The sequence below is a fragment of the Apium graveolens genome, chromosome 5 (assembly GCF_009905375.1).
Source record: "Apium graveolens cultivar Ventura chromosome 5, ASM990537v1, whole genome shotgun sequence".
Taxonomy (NCBI): domain Eukaryota; kingdom Viridiplantae; phylum Streptophyta; class Magnoliopsida; order Apiales; family Apiaceae; genus Apium; species Apium graveolens.
Genome location: NC_133651.1, coordinates 63436927 through 63458080, shown reverse-complemented (window position 1 = coordinate 63458080; position 21154 = coordinate 63436927). Strand labels below are relative to the sequence as shown.

At 34.0% G+C, this 21154-nt stretch overlaps 1 protein-coding gene and 1 long non-coding RNA gene across 4 annotated transcripts; both read left to right on the top strand.

Annotated features, from left to right (window-relative positions):
• Positions 1-3449: 3449 nt before the first annotated feature.
• Positions 3450-11039, top strand: LOC141724093 (uncharacterized). 3 transcript variants are annotated; one of them, XM_074526081.1, is made up of 10 exons: positions 3450-4372; positions 4456-4729; positions 7023-7110; positions 7192-7304; positions 7430-7647; positions 7740-7866; positions 8169-8453; positions 8554-8687; positions 10298-10525; positions 10651-11039. In XM_074526081.1, the coding sequence occupies exons 7-9, from the start codon at positions 8281-8283 to the stop codon at positions 10456-10458; spliced, it is 468 nt and encodes a 155-aa protein (XP_074382182.1). In that variant the 5' UTR covers positions 3450-4372; positions 4456-4729; positions 7023-7110; positions 7192-7304; positions 7430-7647; positions 7740-7866; positions 8169-8280; the 3' UTR covers positions 10459-10525; positions 10651-11039. The 3 variants fall into 3 exon arrangements, with proteins under 3 accessions (XP_074382182.1, XP_074382181.1, XP_074382180.1); XM_074526080.1 differs by having other exon boundaries at positions 7740-7908; positions 10298-10515; XM_074526079.1 differs by having other exon boundaries at positions 7740-7908.
• A 723-nt stretch (positions 11040-11762) lies between these two features.
• LOC141724362 (uncharacterized) lies at positions 11763-13698 on the top strand. The gene is made up of 3 exons (XR_012576616.1): positions 11763-12272; positions 13361-13441; positions 13536-13698. It is a non-coding gene; the product is annotated as an uncharacterized LOC141724362 (long non-coding RNA).
• Positions 13699-21154: the final 7456 nt, after the last annotated feature.

Sequence of the window (21154 nt, the reverse complement as noted above, 5' to 3'; positions counted from 1 at the left end):
TAAATAATTATCAGATCATATTATCAAAAATTTCTAATAAATAAATTTTTGAGTTTAAAAATTTCACTTTAAATTAAATTCAAAAATAATATAATATTAAAAATAATATAATATTAAATTTCAGAGTTTTAATTGTTTTAATTCTAGTTATTGTGCAGATCAATTCTAATTCTAATTGATATTAAAGTCAACTTCCTCTATTACTTTACCAATTTCAGTTTTATTTTATATCGAATTCTATATCACTATAATTTATATTAAATTCAACATTGTCTACCAATTTGAATTTTAATCTATATCGAGTTCTATATCATTATAATTTGTTATTTCGGCCTAAATTTAATTTAAACAAATTAAATATAATTCTTAAGTTTTGGTTGATATATAACGTAACTCGGGCTAAGATAAAATAATAATACTATCACCCTTAATAAAATAATAATTTCATATCATAATATTTACCCTTTACCAATATTATCACTTTAAATAAGTTTAAATGTTCTAAAAAGCCGAGTTGGCTCACTTGGTTAAAGAGGGGATAACTATCCTTTTGGTCAAATGTTCGAATTTCACGGGAGAAAAATTTATGATTCTTGGTTCACGTGCGGGTTACCTACGAAAAAAAATGTTCTAAAAAGTTATGAACATATTTGTTTACTTGTATAATTATCATGAAGTTATATCATTTAAAGTTTAAATTAACAAAATTAAAAATTGAATTCAAGTATTTTTTTTAAATTATGTAATATAAAAAAAAACGTGCGGGTTTTAAGCTAGTATAATCTAATGGCAAGCGACTAAAAATATTTGATTATTCCAAAAATCCTTATAAATTCTTGATTTATCCTAAAATTATATTTAACCAACTTTAAAATTTTGATTCATTGTTATGAATTATTTTGTAATGATATTTTTTTATTATAAATAAAGTTAATAAATTAAATACAATTAAATTATTAATATCTATCCAATTTTGCTTGCAATTAATTCCGATTTACCAATAAATATCAAATCAAATAATACTAAATAATCTAGTTTCGATTTTCGATATGTGCACCCACAACAATGACCATTATTATTATTTTACATTTATCCAAATTTTTAATGTAAACCTTCGCTACAAGTAACACATCGGGGTGGTTTGATTCACAAGACCGTACGGGTTTGGAAACAAAAAAATCGGGTTAAGTTGGAGTTGATCAATCATTATTCGGTTCCGTAATAAATTTATTAAATTAAAATATTTTTGATTCATTGATCGAATCAAATTTTTATATATTGTATATCTCGAATTTAAGTTGTTATACAACATACAAAAAAAAAGTAGATATAAATGTTTAAAAAAATTAAATTTTGAAACTTCAATATTAATTCATAATTTTAAAACAAATAAAATATTACTAATTAGTGATAAATAAAAATAAACACAACTTATTTAAGATTAAATAACAAAATATTTAAATAATTATTTTAACAATATATTTAACTTTATAAATAAAAATGAAGAAATAACAAAATTTAATATGATACTTAATACCCATCTCTCAAACCTAATGTGATTTCTTGTTTACGAAATGAGTATAGATTTTAAGAGCACAGTCAACCAAGTATAAGGTATGAGTCTATATATCTATATATTTATATAAAGGAAAATCTCACATGACATTTGGGAATATGACGTGGGGTGCTTCAAACTCATCATTCTATTTTTCTTAATTTTTGAAGGGCATTTGTCATTTTATAAATGGCTTGTAAATAAATTATATAATGAATGAACGGTCCAGCTAATAATAATTTCAAAGAATTCAAAAGGTCAGATGATTAATTATATATAACTCCCAACTCTTGATCTCCTACTCTTGCTCACCTGTATATAAATAAGCAAAGGATGTCTCATTTTGCCATACCTCTTCCACACATGTTATTAGGTTTGTATATATAATTTCTTAATGTTGTTTTTTGCATTTCATGTCGTAGTGCTTTTTATTAATTTGAATCTTTGAATTACGAGTTAGTTGTACACATGTATATATTTACAAGCAGGTTGCAGGAGGCCAATAGTAAGCTAATAAGTTAGTTTATTTTTCTGATTTTCATTGAGTATACTTTGTTTTCTGTAGGCCAATCTTCTTAAAATTATATTTTTTCCAGGCAAAAGCTTGATTCTTGCGACTCACTAGAATTCTTTTGATTTTGATTTTAAGAGCTGGAAGCTGGTATATAAGCTCGATATGTAGCTACAAAATTGTTGTCTTGATTTGTGTTTCACTTTGTTCCCTAAATAATATATGATTTTTACTCTTAATCGATCCTTAATCTTGTGTTGTCTACAATAATATAATATAATAAAATAGAGTTGCGGGGCAAGTACATCAATTACTTTCATTCTCTAAACCGACTTTTGTGATCCAATAATTGTAATGTGTATATATTATTACCTTTGCAAGTAGTCTGTTACATAGAATCACAAGGTTTGGAATAAATTGATCATTTTATTGGACCACCTTTTTTATGGTTACCTGTCATTGAGCTGATTTATCATGTAATTTTTAATCTATTTTCTACCAATGAACAATAAAAAGTGACCAGAATTTGCATTCAGTGAGTATAATTAACGCATTATATACACAAATAAACTCCTATATGAGGATTATTAAGTTTACAAAGCACATCTTATTAAAAATTTATTCGATAAATCCTTATATTACAACGCATGATACTGACATTTGAAGTTGATGATTTTCGTTCGACACAGAGTCCTTATTGGCGTGTCCTTCACAAATGTCAAGGCAAAGAAAAATAAATGCAAAATATTAAACTTGCTTTGCCTAAAATAACCACTTAGAATTTAAAGTTAACTCAAGGCCGAAACTCTTATATTCTAAATTCATTTCAAGCATGCAGTTAAAAATTGAGAACATATTGCTAAAAAAAAGTGCTTGAACAATTTCACGAGCATCTTATCAATAAATAATAAATAATTTTGAATAACATCTTTCACGTCGGTATATTTCCAAAACTACTCATACAACCTCGTATCGATAAAGCAATATTTTCCATATAATTTATATAAAATTTCCAAACTTTCTTTATTATATAGTTCCGCCTCTAAACCTACACATTTATAATTTTTGTAAGTTATTCAATAATTCAAGTTACTCATATAATTATTCATCTAGAGCTACAAGATTGTTCCATAATTTGGTAACTTAAAAAATATTCTAGGAAAATAAATATATATTGGTATCCCTAATTTGAGCCTACAATTCAAGAAATAATAATGATTAATGATGCATTGTTATTATTATCCCTAATTATATATATATATATAATATTAATATAAAGATAGTTAAACATATTTTTAGTAATTATATACTTATAAATTTATATACTTGAATCCATTTCAGTTTTTAGTTTTTAACTAGTTTATATATATAGGAAGAACACGACGTGATTGTCGTGGCCGATCCTGAACCCTACTTTTCTCATTTCCTAATTTCTTCAATTTCTGCATTTAAAAAAAATCTATAAATCTATCTATGCTTTGGTCTTTGATTACAAATGGATGAACTTTTGAACCTCCCTTCCACCATATTAAAGGCAATTAAGAGCCTTTAAATCCATTGCCGGTTACAACTCTCCGTATCCCCGGCAACCAATATATATCTTCTTATTTATTCCTTCTATAGTTATATTGTTCACCCTAATTTTGAATTTCGGATTATATTCTGAGAAGAGACATTAGAATATATTAGCGTGAAAGTGTGTGTAGTACTAGAGAACTAAATTGTTTTGTTGAAATGGATTCAGTTATGTAAAGATTTGATTGTGTGCTTCTTGCTCTCGCCTTTATTCATATGTTTGGAAGATAATATTACTATAATTACGTTGTATACAGAAAGTTAATTTCACACAGGCCTTTTGTGAAACAGTGGTTTTTGATTTAGAAATATACTACATTCGGATACAAATTATAGTAGAGTCTCAAACCCGTCTTTAAATCATCATGTTTAGCTATGGTCTAAACTTATATCATTTGTAGTAATTTCTGTTGGTTCAAGCTTTTCTCTAAACTTGCATCGTTTGTTGTTATTTCTGTTTGTTCAAGTCATGGGTAAGTTAGATTAGGTACGGTCTTATGGTGTATCGTCTTGGTGGTGATATTTTTCTTTGTAATAAACTGATGTAGTTATACACTTTTCAAAACTGGTACCGTTAAGCTTTGTTGTAAACATGTAGTTATGGAGTTTACTTATCTTTCCGATATTGAGGGTTATGGTTGATTAGGGTCCGCATTTGTAGGCTATGGGACGCTGTCAACACAAAGGACAACAGCTTGCTTAGCGTGGATATCATCCTGGTTGATGAAAAGGTATTTGTTCTTTGGTTGCCCTGTAATGGCCTCTGCTACTTTAGGTCTTTTGTTTGTAACATAAGGTTTCCTGTCAATTCCAGGAGAATCTTATTCATGCTTCTATCCGTAAGCATTTGCTGACTCGCTTCAGGCACCGTGTTAGCGAGGGCATAGTCTGCAACCTCAAAAATGTCAAACTTGGGGTGAATACCTCCCAATACAGGCCACTAGCTAGCAATAAAAAACTACTTTTCTTGCCCACGACCGAGGTTATACAGCTAACTGAGGGCCCTACGCGCCTCCCAAAATACGGTTTTCAATTTGTTGATTTACCAAAACTTCAAGACCGTGCTGGTGACATGTCCACTCTTTCGGGTAATTAAATTCTCCTGCTCTTCAACTGTATAATAATGATAAAAGTTATGGTCCTATAACTTGTAGTTTTACCCCTATATTGTCCTTGGATTAAAATGGCTTGGGTGTCCTCATGAGACTTTATGCAAAATCAGCCCTATCATGTCATGTAAAAATTAAGTTTAAGCTAAACAAAATTGGAGGGAATCTGAGTATGTTAGTCGATAATAATTGGTGAGCAGTTGATTGCAGATATGAACAAATGATCATTATGATATAATTGCATTCAGTCGTGTACTATATGTCCTCCCTTTCTGTTTAGTAACTTAAATTGGTTTGGCCTCCTTACATCTCTATTCTCATTATCTCGCCCAGCTCATAGTGTTATGGTTGCTTCCACTCATGCTTAACTTTATTTCTTAAAAATAATGTTCCAAAAAGTATTTTCAAGGCCGGATTAATACTCAGTCCTTGTGGCATTCTCTCTTCCAATTGTACCGTTTTATTATTTAAAATTTAATTGATTATAACATGCAGCTTAAACAATGCCCGGATAATGGAAACAAATTAGTACTTGATATATGGTTATGTTTGCATAGTCTTAAGTTGGCTGCTCCCGTGACTTATTTCCTCAATACACTTATCCTCCTGTCCATTCCCTCTTCATTATGAATAGCTTAAAAATCCCATGGTTGTTATAGTTACCCTCAACCACTTTTAAATTGATTTGAGGTAATTGGTTATCTGTAAATTATTATCTGCACTATAGTTTTATGCTCCATATAGTCTCCTCCTTCCTCTTTGTTCCTCTTGTATCGGTTAGAATTTGTTTAACTAAAGCACACAGCTTAAACAAATCTTGAATGTTGATAATGAGTTAATGCTTGATATATTTGATATATGTTTTTTAGCCTGAATAGTCAAAGACTTAAACAAATCTTGAATGTTGATAATGAGTTAATGCTTGATATATTTGATATATGTTTTTTAGCCTGAATAGTCAAAGATTGGAAGGGCTATGTGTTATTTACGCTACTGGTTTTTTAAAAAATCATCCGGCCCTGTGACTTATTTCCTCTGTGCACTTTTCCTCCTGCCATTCCCTCTTCATTGTGAATAGCTTAAAAATCCCATGGCTGTTATAGTTACCCTCGATCACTTTTAAATTGATTTGAGGTAATTGGTTATCTGTAAATTATTGTATGCACTATAATTTTACGCTCCATATAGTCTCCTCTTTTCTCTTTGTTCCTCTTGTATCGGTTAGAATTTGTTTAACTAAAGCACACAGCTTAAACAAATCTTGAATGTTGATAATGAGTTACTGCTTGATATAATTGATATATGTTCTTTAGCCTGAATAGTCAAAGATTGAAAGGTCTATGCGTTATTTACGCTACTGGTTTTTTAAAAAATCATTCGGTCCAAAATTAATTATTTATAGATGTTCGTAGCCCCTTCTTTAACCCCTCCCCCTCCGCACCCCAAAACGTAATTAAAATAAAGGAAGGTAAAAAATACTAAGCAAGAAATCTTTATCTAACAAAAATATGAGTTTCCTGTACACTACTCACTGCCCTGTTCACTAAATTAATCACTCCTCAGTGCTACCTTGCAAAGGACAAGGAGACATCACACTGGTCTTCAATTTAAAAAAAGGTTGTTCAGTAAGCTTTATTATAGTATATAATAGTTGTGATGGAACAAAGAGTTGCTAGAGGCCATAATAGAAAAGTCATTTTTAAGTGCTTGGTATATTCATTTTATTAGGTTACCAAATTTAAAATATAACCATACTGATGTTAATATGACACAAAAATGAGTAAGCATGTAAATTGTCAAATAATTTTGTAATTTGGATCCCTGACTTCATAACAAAAAAATTATATTCAAACTAGACCATTAAAACTATGAAGGAGCATTATATCAGATTTAGTCCCTACACTATTTGGTAGCTTAAATGTAGCTTAGTGTAGCTCATGATATGCTACCTGTACTTTAGTTCTTATGTTATATTGAAAGCATCCTAACAGGATATAGAGTTGTGCTAAAGTTCGAAAAATATGAAACTATTTCAATATAGGGTCTATTTAAATGTATTTAGTTTTGAAGTTTGTATTTTTAAAATTTAAATTAGATCATCATACTTTATTTAAATATTTAAGCTGAAACTTAGATTTCTTTTTTCAAAATGCAAAGATAAGGAATATTCCAATAAAATTCTGCATTGGCTTCATTGTAACCCATTTTATTGAAATACCCATGTTGCTGATACACAAACCATACTGTAATTAATACCTTTTTCTTATTGCAGACATTGTGGGGTGCTTTTGCGGTTATGGTGAGGTTGAAGTTGTCGGAGCTGAATTCAAATAAAGGGATATTAGAATTTTCACAGATTAGTAAGTAGCGCTTGCAAATCACAAATTTTATTATTTTTAATTAATCATCCTGACATGTTTAACTCCTTACTATTATACTAGCTCTGTCACCCTGTGGGGTAAACTGGGCAAGCAGTTTGATCCCGCATTATATACTGGGGATAATGCGCTGTATGTTATTGTGGTCTCCTCTGTCACAGTCAAGACCTATCAGCGTAAGAACTCTGTTCCTAAGTAGTAAAAATGCATGGTCAGCTCGCCAAAAAAAGTTTTTTTTGCATTTTGTGTTAAATTTCTCAATAGTTATAGAGCAGTTGTAAAGCCTTATTAAGATGCGCAGGTGCTCTAACCTTTTCTACAACAAGCGCTAGCAAAATTTATGTGAACCCAAAAGTTGATCATGTCTCTTTCATAAGGGAGAGGTTATCAGCCTTGCCCCCAAAAGTCGTGACTATCGAAGGGCACAGTTCTGCCAAGCTACCCCCTGAAGAGGCAATGTTCATTAATCGGATGACTGTTGAATCCCTGGTCGGGGCTACATGTGCTGGTGAACTACAAGTATGTGCCAAACAATCTAACATCAGTCTGCATTAATTAGAATGAGATGTACCATGTTCTTACAAGAGTTTTTTAACCCTAAATTGTGACAGGTTGAAGTAGTGACCTTAAAGGCCACCATAACTGCTATCAACAATCGCTTTGGATGGTATTATATATCGTGCAAGTCATGCATGAAGAGGGGAACTCTCCAGGATGGGGTCTATATCTGCAATAATTGTAAGAAACCAATTGAGTTACCTCTGGCCATGTTAGCATGAGGTTTGACAGCTTATTTATTTTGTTTATGTTGTGTCAATAATTTACGCATTCCATGGGTTCTTAATTGCACCACATTTTTAGTGTTAAGAAATTAAATATTTAACCAATATTTTATCTCACTCTTCCTTTTAATATAAAGACCTTAAATATAGACCTAAGAATTCATTTATGCATTTGTGCATCCAAATACTACAATCTTAGACTTAGATGGCAGATATTTTTTTATAGTGCTAAGTGCGTGGCCCTCCTCTCCCTTTCAGGTTTTGTATTAATCTTCAGGTAGAGGATCACACCGTAACTACAACTGTTGTTTTACTCAACTCTACCGCCGAACGATTACTTGACGTCTCAGCCAAGAAACTGATTAATAAAATGCCAGAAGGAGATACTTCTATACCCCTGGAGCTGCAAGCCCTTGTGGGCAAGGAATTTGTGTACAAGCTGAAATTGAACAAGTATAATCTGATTGAAGGCCTGCAAGACTATGGTGTATCAACGGTTTTCACACCAATTGAAGAGCTGGAAGATGCTTATGTCAAGCACAGGTCAGTCGTCATCCCATTATATGTCATTACCTTCTTACTTAAACCACAATTATATGCAGTTCCAACAACTTCCAGTGTTTCTAACTGTCATATGTTGCAGGCTTCTTCTAATCTTGAGGGCTCTTCCACTAGCTCTACACCAATCAGTGGCAGTGAACGTCAGAGGAAGTTGTCCATTGTTATTGAAGCTTCTGAAGCTTTCGAGGAAGGCAACAATGGCTCCCCTTAGCCCAGGTCCCACTATGCTTGCTGCGAGGAACTAACATTTTAAAAATACTGCTTTTCCTTTTCCAATTAATAGCTGCCCGCACCTCTTTGTTTTAGCTTTGTGATCGATTGAACCTTTTAATGCTCCACTAATTCAATGATAAAGACTAGTTTGCTTGTGATATTTTTATTTGTTTTCGAATTTTAGTACTTCCTTGGAAATTATGTTGGCCTATTTAAATTGAATATTTTCGCCCCTTATCATTTATTCCCCTTCTGCTACAAAATGATGCATACAGTATAGTTCTAGGTCTTTCTGCTCTTTTTGTAGCAGATTTATAATGTTGTTTAATATTTAGCAGTTTCTGTATATTATATATTCTGAGTGTTTGTTCCTGAACTTGTCGCCTTCCTTACATTTATCTCATTAAGACATACCTTGCTAACCTTTTCTAAACTTTCTTATTAATGTAATCCATACTACCATGTTACAAATAAGTGTGCACAGCTTCATCCTCTGGTTGTGGTAGGACTTTTAAGCATCTTTACCCTTATTTCAGCGTTCTCATAGTTCTTTAGAAAGCATTGTTCTAATTCTTTCTTTACTTCCCATCGTGATTGTAAATTGTGAGTGGCTACTTCCCTTACTATGATATTTCTATATATACTGAACTTGTGAAGCTATCAACCCCTGTAAACTTATTGAACACCACCTTTCATGTGTTCTCAAACTGGCAATTTATCAGGATTGGCAAATTTATTAGCATTAAATTTTTAATATTATGATATTTTTTAGCCTTGCATTCACTTTAATCCATATCCAATGTGTTTTGGTTGGCAGTAGCATTCAGGACTCAAAAAAATAATTTTTCCAGAAATCAGTTGTTCGTTTTCTTTATAGGCACATGATTGGTTGCCGGTTATTCTTTTGCACACATGAATTTTTATGCAATCATATGGCATTTTGGCGTAATGTAGTATGTGTTTCCATAAGGGGCTGGCCTTATTGTTCGCAATAATAAATGTAAGAAATGAAAAGGTCTAAATGTGAATTTCCTTGAATCTATGTATCCTAGGCTGAGGTTTGAGAGAGCACACCAAGCCTTGGAGAGAAGGTTAGGTGAAATAAATGAATGTGACTAATATGGTGGCTTATTAGCATTTAGCTATTACACCTCTCCGCTCATCCAAGCTTCCACTTAAAACTTCGAGGATATAAAACTGTGCGCTGTCTTAGTTGGGCTCAGATTTGCTAGGCAATAAAATTAGCTAAAGGGTGCACATCTATATACATGAATTGATTTCATTTGCACCATTCCTCTTGCACCTTATACTAAAGATCTCTGGTCTGGCATATTCCCAATACTGCCCTTATGTCATTGGCAGCTTTCTGATATTTTAATGATTAATCAAATTATTGTACTTTTAAAATCTTTGATCAAAGGTGAGCCTGACAAACTAATAGAGATTATTAAGTCTGCTATGGAAGAGGGACATGGTGCTAGTTTAATGGAGGCACCCAACAGAAGTTATGCTGATCGTATTGATTCTTGGACTTGTGAGAATATAAACAACAAAGTATATAACATATTTCCAAAATATTGTTCCCAGATATTCTCACATCTTTTATATTGCAGATGCTCCTGATCAATGCGGTAAAGCGGCCATAGGAGCAAAATATTGGTTTGAAGAAAAGAAAACAGGCTCAGGTTCCAGGTTTCATCTAATAATGAACTCTGATTTTGGCTATGTCCCAATGCAGCATGTCGGTAACTCTGAAGCTACAATTGCTATATAACAAGAAGCAGCTTCCTTGGAATGTTTGCAGTATCTTGTTGCTGGTTGATATGTATATGTGTGTGCCTGTTAGTATTGTTGTCAAGTAGACTCCACATTTCTTATATGTGTATTTTTACTGTCATTATTATTCTGGTGACAATTTGGTTTGTGAGAAGCATTTAAAGTTGATGCCTTGATGCAATTTGCCCAGGTCAACAAGCTCTCACTTGTGGATGTGGCTAAATCCTACATGCAAGCTCGCACTCCTTGGGCTGCTCCTTCTTTAAGGAACTACGGATCAAGAACACCTTCACCAATGGCCATTGACCTCTTTAAAAATGAAAAATTATCTTCAGTGGCAGTTCTTTAGCCTCTGCTCCGGTTTTGTTTGTACTACATCTTTGACTGGTTCAATAAAACACAAGTCCTCCTAAATTTTTATAGCTTCATTTCACCATCTCTCTCCATTCTCTTCCCCCTTTATGTCTTTGGGATGTTTAAATATTATCACTCTTTTTAATCTCACTTTGTCACAATTGTACATCCAGTGGCCAATGTGCTTGTGTGTTGTGTATTTATATAGTCCTGAAATTATAAATAGAGGGAGTGTGCTTGTATAGGTCCTATAGGACGTGCTAATTATCCCATGTATAATCACTCCCTAAATTCAATCAGAAGAAATCTGTAATTAAATAAATTATTTTAAATATAAATTTAATAACAATTAATGTGATTATAATTAAACTTTAAATATATATATATATAATAGTATTTTCATTTAAATTATAGACTAAATTGATAATTTAGCTCATATTACATTTTTATCTAATTTGTATTTTAAAATACATTTTATTTGTTGTAATCCTTATTTCATACGTTGAAATGTATTTTCGGATAAAATTATAAAACATATTTCATGTCAGGATGGTATGGCTTATATACAACACTAAAAAGGCCTTAAATTTTTATTAATCAAGGCTTCCATACATTAGAATCAAGTTAATATATAAAAATCAGATTATCTATGATCTAATAAAAAATTATATTTTAGGTAAAATATTAAAGTAAAAAATAAACTTAAAAATGGATGCTGGTTATCCTTTTACCTTTATAAAATATGAAAAAAATACAACCACTTTTTTAAAATTAAGGTTAAATATTAAAAATAGCATGCTAATGAATTATGTATATTCTAATAAATTATGTGCCACAGTTTATATCATGATAGCTTGGCTAATTACATGCAATAATAAACAAAAAAAATGTTATTTAAATCTGATTACTCATGATTTAGAAATGTTATATTTTTTTATAAATGGGATTATAATTTATCTGCTCACATATAGGATATTATGTAAGAATTTAAAACATCTAGAATTTTGAGTAACTGAAACCTGTTTGTCTGCTTCTTATCAGTTTCTCTGTTCCAGCCCAGGAAGAATTGTTAGCATAGTATTTGCATCTCTAGGTAGTAAATAAGATAGGTAGAGCCAATGGAGACATTTCTTCCACCTAACAATGATTCTCGCCCTTTAGGTGATATTTTCCGGCGTTGGTTGTCTTCCATTGCGCGTCATGAAAGGTTTCTGAAGATTCGCCTCAGGCGCCAGCTGATAGCAGACTCCCATAGTCAGAGCATTCACACTACTTTGCTGAAAAGAAGTATTGCCAAATAAGCAAGGATAAGGAGAAAGATTCTTATACTCAATAGGAAGGTGCACACTGATCAGGGATTGCATTACTTCTCAGCAATGCAAATTATATGGATGTCCTTGCAACATACCTCCCAGCTTTTGGTTCCACACCATGGCACTGAACTTGCGCCATCATATGGTATTGCCTTTACTTTATTCATTAGGCATTAACCTACACACTAAGTTACTCATTTAAATTAGGTTATCAGTTAGCTTTTAGCAGCAGTAACTGGAACTTCTGAAATCACCTTAACAATTATACTTCTGTAAAACTTAGTATCTTGTGGCCACTATGGCATTCTTGCTGATCATTTAAGCTGCTTATGCTTGCCATAATCTTCTTAGCTTCCTTTTGACTGGGAATAGAACATTGATGCAATTATTTAATGTCATATACTATCCCATATAGCCAAATTTAAGCTTGAAGGTAGGAGAATTTTAAACACTAACAACTTATAATGAACAAAAGAACATTCTACATCAGTTTTTGAGTGACACTCTTCAAATACAATACCAAATTGGCACCCTTTTCTGATATAACTAGGCTACTTCCTAATTAGTGTTAGCATAGAATTCATATTTAGTACCTGCCAGGATCAAAAGTAACTTGATAAGTGTATTGACAGCTAATAATATCAGACAACTCATAATTTACAATCACTATATCTAGGCTCTGGTCGTTGTTCAAGTAAAATGCATAGTCAAGATATCATTTAAATTAATAGGTTAAACTCCAATGGTATAAGCATGACAAGAATCAATTGTAAATAGTGCTAAGGAAAATTTAAATGTGACAGCACTACTTGAGGCAAAAGTAATAATATCTGACATCCTGTCAATTATCTGTTAGAGGTGATTAAAAATGGAGGAATATATATGAGACGCATAAAAGGAAACAAGTCATGCATATTTAGCGACCCCTTGCTTCTCAGCCTCCGCTCTCTCATCTTACATCTTAATTTCTCTGACTAACTAATTAAAATAAGGTAATTAAACTGCTCAAAGTATCTGATACTTATCCACAAACCATGAGTGCTTTTAAACCTCATAACTTAAATTGCCAGCAACATTATCACTTTTAAATCATGTACAAAATAGTGGTGGGTTCTATTTACCCATGGACTTTTGCAACTTGTTGCCTGAGGTAGTGGCCAACAACATGTTGATACATTATTAGGAACTAATAAAATAAATTGAAGCTATTCATCGTTGTTGAAACTGTTGCAGAAGTCAGGGTTGAATCTTCTTTGCCAATGCACCCCCCGCCAGCCAAGCGAGCAGCGCCGGGAGCTACACAGGCTCAAACAGGTACTTTAATACATATTTTGGGGCTTCAGTGTCCTTCTATGAGTTTTAAATCTATCCTAACCTGCTGAGTCCTGCTGAATATGTTTACTTCCAGAACTGAGGACCAAGCTACCAAGGGTGCCATCACTCACAAGCACAGCCAAACATACCATGAGTGGACAACTATTATCCGATGGAGCAGGACCAAGCAATACCGTTATCAATTGGGCTGCAGTAACTATCTTAATCGAGATCATTAGTTGTGTCAGACTAACCACCTCGCGCTTCTTCTGCAGGTATCTTGGGAAAATGTTAGTCCCTTAACAATGTAACAAGAATTACAGAAGGGGGGTTGAATGAATTTTTTGAAACTTTTTCTTGAATAAAAATATTCTAACTCAAATATATATAAATGTGAATTAATTAACAGAAATCAAAACACAAGTAATTAAAAACAAGAGTCTTTAAAAACTTTCTGGCGGATTTGAATGATTCCACCAGAGATATATAATATATATCGAGAGAACTCTGTATGCAAAAAGCTGACAGGTGCTTACAAAATGATAACAAATAAGAATGAGAGAAATACTAAGAATACAGCTTACAAATATTTCTCTCTTGGTTGCTTAGTTCCTTTTGTTACTATTCTATTTGTTGCTTCTTGGTTTATATATCACAAAGATTACAAAGCAATAAGACAAGATAATAAAACAAAAACTATCAAGTCTAATACATTGCTAATTCATTACTCTATTCCAACATCTTTGAATATCTTCATAATAACATGGAAATGACAATGCTTCTTTGTTCTCGAAAACCCAGTTGAATAGGCTACCACATTCCATTTGCATACACTTGACGCATGTGACTGTGTTGTCACTGTCAACAGATATTTGAATTCTTTATCCGTCCGGTTTATGATCATCCGTCGAGTTAATGATCATCCGTCGAGTTGTTGATCATCCGTCGAATTCATTGTTGTTTATCCGTCGGGTAACAATCAGGCACTTGACTTCATTTCATTTATGCAGAATTACAAGACATCATCTATGTATAATTAATCAACCTATTCTGCATATCTAGTTACAGTCAACATGACTTAGGTACTACTACAGATTCTAAACAATGTGTATGCAGAAATGTACTACAGACTTATTGTTACATAAGCTACTTACTCGATGGATAATAAGTCATCATTCGTCGGGACTAAAATGAGTTATCCGTAGGGACTATAATCCTTATCCGTCGAGTGCTACATTTTTACTAAGTAAAATCTACCAAGGTGTTTTGTTCATGAAATCATCAAGTGTACTACATATACACAACAATCTCCCCTAATTTATGTCTACTGGAATTGTAGCCATAAATTAAGAGATACTTGATGATAACAAAACACCCTAAAAATATAACTTTAAAAGAAAGTAGATAATACTGAAAAGTGCTTCAAATTTACAAAATGTACAAAGTTTTGCTCACAGTCATTTTCAAGATGCTCCTCTAGCCTGAGCAGATTTATCTAGTTCTTTGTAGGTCTGGATCTCTTTCCAAGCTTTCTGTTGTTTTCTTCAATCTGATTTTGGAGCTGCCTGTGGAATTCCAGTTCATCAAATTCTGAGAGATTTAGCTTTTCTTGCATTTCCAAGAGAGTCTCATAGCTAGAGATGCTCAATTGGTCTTCTAATCTGAAAAATCTTCTCACTCCTTTGTCATCCATGAACTCCATCATCCAGTAGGGCCTTAGATGCACTATTCTCTCTGTGTAAGGGATGATTAGAGTCTTTGGGAGTGCATCTTTAGCTCTAACACTCCTTAGTTCTTCAATCTTCTTCAGTACCAATCTTCTTGCAGTTACATTGAACCCAAAGTTCTTCTTGAAAGATGAATAAACCTTAATCAGTACAGCCTGGCTTTCATGAAAGATCCTGTGAAGTGGCCACTGAATCACCTTTCCTCCCTTGTACTTGAACACTAACCTTTCAGTAGGTTTCTGTATGCATCAATTCCTCTCACTTCATTTAGTTCATCTAGATAGAGGTTTAGATCAGAAAATTCCTTGATGTCACACAAGTACATATAATCTCCTTTGTTGACTTTAGATTGAGCTTTGACTAGAGATTTGGATTTGATAGGTGATAACTTCACTTTCTTGACTGCTCTTGACTTTGTTCTCTTTGGCTTGTTAAGGATTGGCAGATTGAAGTCAGGAATTGGTATGTTCTCCCATTCTATTGGCTCATCCTTAGGCACAATAGGTTCACCATGAATGTTCCTGTAAGGATCCACTATCTTCATATCTTCAAATACCACAGAGGGTTTTGATGCTTGAGTTGTAGTTGTAGTGGATTCCTTGAGAAACTGATTCTCCAATTCCTTATCAATAATGTCCAGTTTCCTTTTGGTTCTTTTAGCCAATTCCTTGATTCTTGGAGATTTCTTCTGTTGTTCAACTTGCTTGTTTGGATCTTGAGATTCAATGATTTCAGATGGCTGAGCAGGAATTTGTTGTGATGAATTTACAGCATGTAGCTTGGCCAAGATAGCAATTTGCTCTTTCTTTTGTTTAGCCTTTTTAGCATTTAGAGCAACTTGCTTCTTTTCCTGCTTCAATCTAGCCTTTTCTTCTCTCTTTGCTTTAGCAAATTGAGGGTGTCCAGCCACTACACAAATTTCTTTCCCATTTCTGAAAACTTTAGCAATTCTCTTTTTCAAAGCTGAATCAGCTGGATCTTTGTAGAAAACAATTGACCTTGACAAAAGCTTCTTTTCATCAGGCTTAGGTGTCTCATACACAGTATCCAAAGGGTTCTTCAATGATAATTTTGGATAATTCACCCTTGGTTTTAGAATTATTTCACCCTTTGGAGATTTGATGCAGGATGACTGTCCCCTTTTCAGATAGTTTATGCTCATCTCATTTACAGAAATTTGCTTGACTTGAGAGTGATGGATGGCTGACTTTACTGGCTCCTTGACTAGTCCAAACTTCTTTTGTATATTCTCATCAATCTTCTCCCAGTTGATTGGCTTCAACTGCTTCATTTCAGCTGCTCTAATGTTGGCTGCTGCTGTATTTATCAGATCTATACTGTCTGTAACTAGTGGCTTTGAGATAGTAATTGAAGGCACAATTACTTTACTGATTTGAATTTGAAGTTTCTCCCCCTCACTTGGTCCTTTCTCCCCCTTTTTGTTATCATCAAGTTGAGTAGATGAGGGGGTTTGAGCAGCCACCAGTTTTTGAAGTAAATCTGTTTGTTGGGCTTGATGAAGATGAATGGCTGTTAAAGATGCTTCCATGGATGACATTCTTGTATCCAAGGCATCTATCTTGGTTGCAAGATTAGAATTTTTTCTTAATTGCCTCTTGATGTCAAGCATTGTAGCTTCTGAAAGCTTAGAATCCATCTTGTCTGAAATGGCCTTCTTCATCTCCTCAATATCACCCTTGATGGTGTTTACATCCCTAGCATGTTGGAAGCCTTGAATTTGTTGAAGTTGCAGAGAGGCTAGATGTGCCTGAAGGAGTTTCTTGGTGCTGGCATTTGAAGTGGTTTGAAGAGCAGTATTTGTCTGATTGATTAGTTGGATCAGGGTTGTCTTGAAGTAGTGCTCATCATAGTGCTTTGAAAATGCCCATGATGGAATACCTGATCTTGAACTGGAACCTACTTCTCCCCCTATGTCCATTGATTCATCTTCACTATCCCCACTTTCATCACCAAAGAAATCAGCTGAGCCACCAGTCTCATAATCCACATCACCGGCTGTAGAGGGCAAAGCTGTGATGGCATCTTTAGTTCTTATCATAGACCGTGTGGTATGCACCAGATTGAGCATCCTTTCTGCATTGTCATTGCCCTGTTCAGCTAGAAGTTGATAAGCTGGAACAGGGTGAGTAAATGCCTCAGCATCAAGGGAGGTGGAATCTATAAAAGCTTTAGATTGCTGAGATAGTCCCTCCCTGTCTGTATCCTGGACATTCATTGACTCACTAGCAATGACATCCATCCTTATAGCTCTAGTACCTGCATTTCTCTCATTTTCTCTCTTTTGTTGCATTAGGGTCTCACCCTGGCTCCCCACCCTCATACCCTCACCTTCACCTTCTAAGGTGGGACTCCTCTCACTTTCTTTTGCCAATCGTGAAGAAATGGATTGCATAATTTCACTCATTTCCTCTCCTTTTTCCTGGGCGCAACCCAGACTCTCACTCAAAACACTCTTCTCTCTCAATCCTAATAGTGACTGTACAACCACTAATTCTTCTGCACTTGAAATAAATGAAGTTTGAAGCTGTGCAGAGATACTCGACGGATGAGTGATATCCATCGGGTGAGTGGTTTTGCTATCCGACGGATAACTGCTGTTAAGCTTATCCGTCGGGATAAAATCACTACTCGACGAATGAGCAATATCCATCGAGAGAATAGAAATGAATGAACTAGGAATGGAAACTATTGTGGACTCTGTGCAGATTGAAGATATTTGGGCACAGATGATTCAACAATTCCTGAAAGAATGGGCAAGTGAGCCAACAAATCATCTAAAAGATGATGCTCACTTGTACTAGATTTTGGCTTCCCCAACAAATTTAAGAAAGGGGAATCAGGAATTGATGTGTTTATCATATCCACATCCAGTGAGTTTGTGGGTGAGTTTGGTGTTTGAGGTGCTTCTATTACTAGAGATTTTGGTTGTGACTTCACATTTAATGAAGTCACATCAAACTGACTTTGTGAAGGCGCAGTGAATGTGTCTTTAGCACCAGTTTGCATAGTGTGTGTACCATGTGCATCCCCAAGGATTTTAGATTTCTTCTTTCTGGCATAAGTTTGGGGTGAGCTTGTGTCCCTAACCCTCTTGGCCTGTGCTCTTGGTTGAGAGCTTTGTTCAATAACTACATCCTTTTGGGAGGATGCAGCTAGAAATGAGCCTTTATCATTTTTAAGCACTGCAGTTTATTGGGAAACTGCAGTGTGGCTAGGCTGGGAACCACTCAACTCTCCATCCTTATCCTTAGGGTTTCTTTTATGATTACCCCTTCCCTCACCTGTCTTACCCACCTTCACACTCCCCTCTTTGGTTTTGGTGGATTTTGCAACTGGCATCTTTTGAGAGATACCAGAGGGGGCTTTCTTTGATTTGGGTTTTGAAATATTTACAGGTTTGGTAACTTGGGTAGGCAACTGTTGGGTCATTGACACAGTTGCCATAACCACACTAGAACTCAAAGAAATTAGTGAGGTTGGAGTAGTAGTAGGGATAGATGAACTTACCTCACTTACCTGAGGTGCTTCCATTACAAGGAAATAGAACAGTGGCACCTCCTTGTGATGATTGGCCCTGTTCAAACCTGCAATGAGCCTTCTCTCCTGAACCCAATAATCTAATTTGTTGTTAGGGTTCTCAAGCACAATACCCTCAGAGAGATGGTTAGCTAACATCATAAAGAATCTAGCATAATACACATTCTTACCTCTCTTATTTAACTCTCCTAGTTTGAAACCCAACTCAAACAAAACAAGGTCACTGAAATTATAGAACTTATCTGTAACTAGCATGTAGAGCATGTTAAGCATGGAGATATTGACTGAATTAAAATTACTGACTTTACCTGAAATACCTTTGTCACTATATCACACATAAAACTCCATTCCTTCCTAAGACCCAATCTCCTAATGTCACTTAACTTAGAAGTAGAAAGAGCATAGTTCATGGAATTAAACATATTGATTATATCAGTGTCAGTGTGTGGCGAGGTCACAGTGTTATCAGGAATCTTGAAACATGCTTTTATAACATCACTATTGATACAGAATTCCTTACCTTTGATGGTGAGTGTGATTGTCTTATCTGTTGAGTTGTATGTAACAGTGGTCCACATCTCTTCAACAACTTTACAAAAGATTGTGGGTGATTCCAGCATGGCATAGCTAAGCTTGCAACTCTTCACAAAGTCCATCATCTTGTAAAAGTCACCAGATTGCTGAATACCCTTGTTTACTAGTGCAGTGAAATTGTTCTTCTCATAAATAAACCCAGTTTGAGACATAATCTTGACAACGGGCGCCATTGTTAGAGAATGAGAGCTTGAAGAGAAAGAGTAAGTGCTTTGAAAGAGAAAAAAATTGAAGCAGTTAATTTGAGAATGATAAAAGAAAAGCAATTGAAATGAAATAAGCTATTATACTATCTCAAAAATAACTGCTAAAAATAATAAAGTAAAATAAAGTAACCAATTAAAATTGCCTAAAATAGCCGTTTAAAAATAAACTGTAAAAATTCTACCCATTATCCGTCGTATTATGCTTACAAACTGTAAGTATACTCGATGGATAATGTTTAGGGAATTAACGGCTGAGATTAAGACAATTCGACGGATGAGGATAGACTGTTATCCGTCGAGACATAAAATATTCCAGAAAAATAATTGATTTTTATTAGCAAATAGTATGCCGACGGATGATCAAACTCGATGGATAAGGATCATCCGCCGAGATGTAAATTTTGACTTAGCCAAAATTTCATCCAAGACTGAAAAATCAATTAAATTTATGGCTGCATTTCAACTTGCAAATTATCTCATATAGATTTAAGAATAATTAAGCATACCTAACTCACTTACCAACCTTGAAAAGGTGGATTCATCCAGTGGCTTGGTAAAGATATCTGTAAGCTGCTCCTCACTTGGAACAAAATGTAGTTCCACAGTACCATTCATTACATGTTCCCTTATGAAGTGGTACTTGATATCTATGTGCTTTGTCCTTGAATGTTGTACTGGATTTTCAGTGATGGCAATTGCACTTGTGTTATCACAGAAAATAGGAATCCTCTCAACTTGCAAACCATAGTCTAGCAATTGATTTTTCATTCATAAAATCTCTGCACAGCAACTGCCAGCAACAATATATTCAGCTTCAGCTGTAGAAGTAGAAACTAAATTTTGCTTTTTACTGAACCAGGACACAAGCTTGTTTCCTAGAAATTGACAGGTTCCTGTTGTAATTTTTCTATCAATTCTACAAACTGCATAATCTGCATCAGAATAACCAGTTAGATCAAAACCAGAATCTCTAGGGTACCAAATGTCAAATTTTGGTGTTCCCTTGAGATATCTGAAAATTCTCTTAATAGCTATTAAGTGAGATTCTCTAGGATCAGCCTGAAATCTAGCACATAAACATGTAGCAAACATTATATCTGGCCTACTAGCTGTTAAGTACAGAAGTGAGCCAACCATGCCCCTATAACTTGAAATATCCACAGACTTTTCAGTAGTGTTTAATTCAAGCTTAGTTGCAATAGCCATGGGAGTTTTTGCAGATGTGCAATCCATTAGATCAAACTTCTTTAAAAGATCAAAAATATATTTAGTTTGACTAATTAATATTCCATCACTAACTTGCTTAACTTGCAAACCAAGAAAGTAAGTTAGTTCTCCTATCATACTCATTTCATACTTACTTTGCATCAATTTGGCAAACTTTTTGCAAAGTTTCTCATCTGTAGAGCCAAAAATAATATCATCTACATAATTTGAACAAGTATACTAGAGCCATTAACATTTCAAAAGAATAAAGTTTTATCTACAGTACCTCTTGTGAAATGATTTTCCAAAAGGAACTTTGAAATTGTGTCATACCAGGATCTAGGTGCTTGCTTCAATCCATAAAGTGCTTTCAAAAGATAATAGACATGTTATGGAAAATTTGGATCTTCAGAACCAGGAGG

Bases quoted from the DNA above. Each gene is read 5' to 3' on its own strand.
- LOC141724093 (XM_074526080.1), top strand. The intron at 8,454-8,553 runs GTCAGTCGTCAT...CATATGTTGCAG, and splicing joins GATGCTTATGTCAAGCACAG to GCTTCTTCTAATCTTGAGGG. The intron at 8,688-10,297 runs GTCCCACTATGC...TTTATATTGCAG, and splicing joins AATGGCTCCCCTTAGCCCAG to ATGCTCCTGATCAATGCGGT.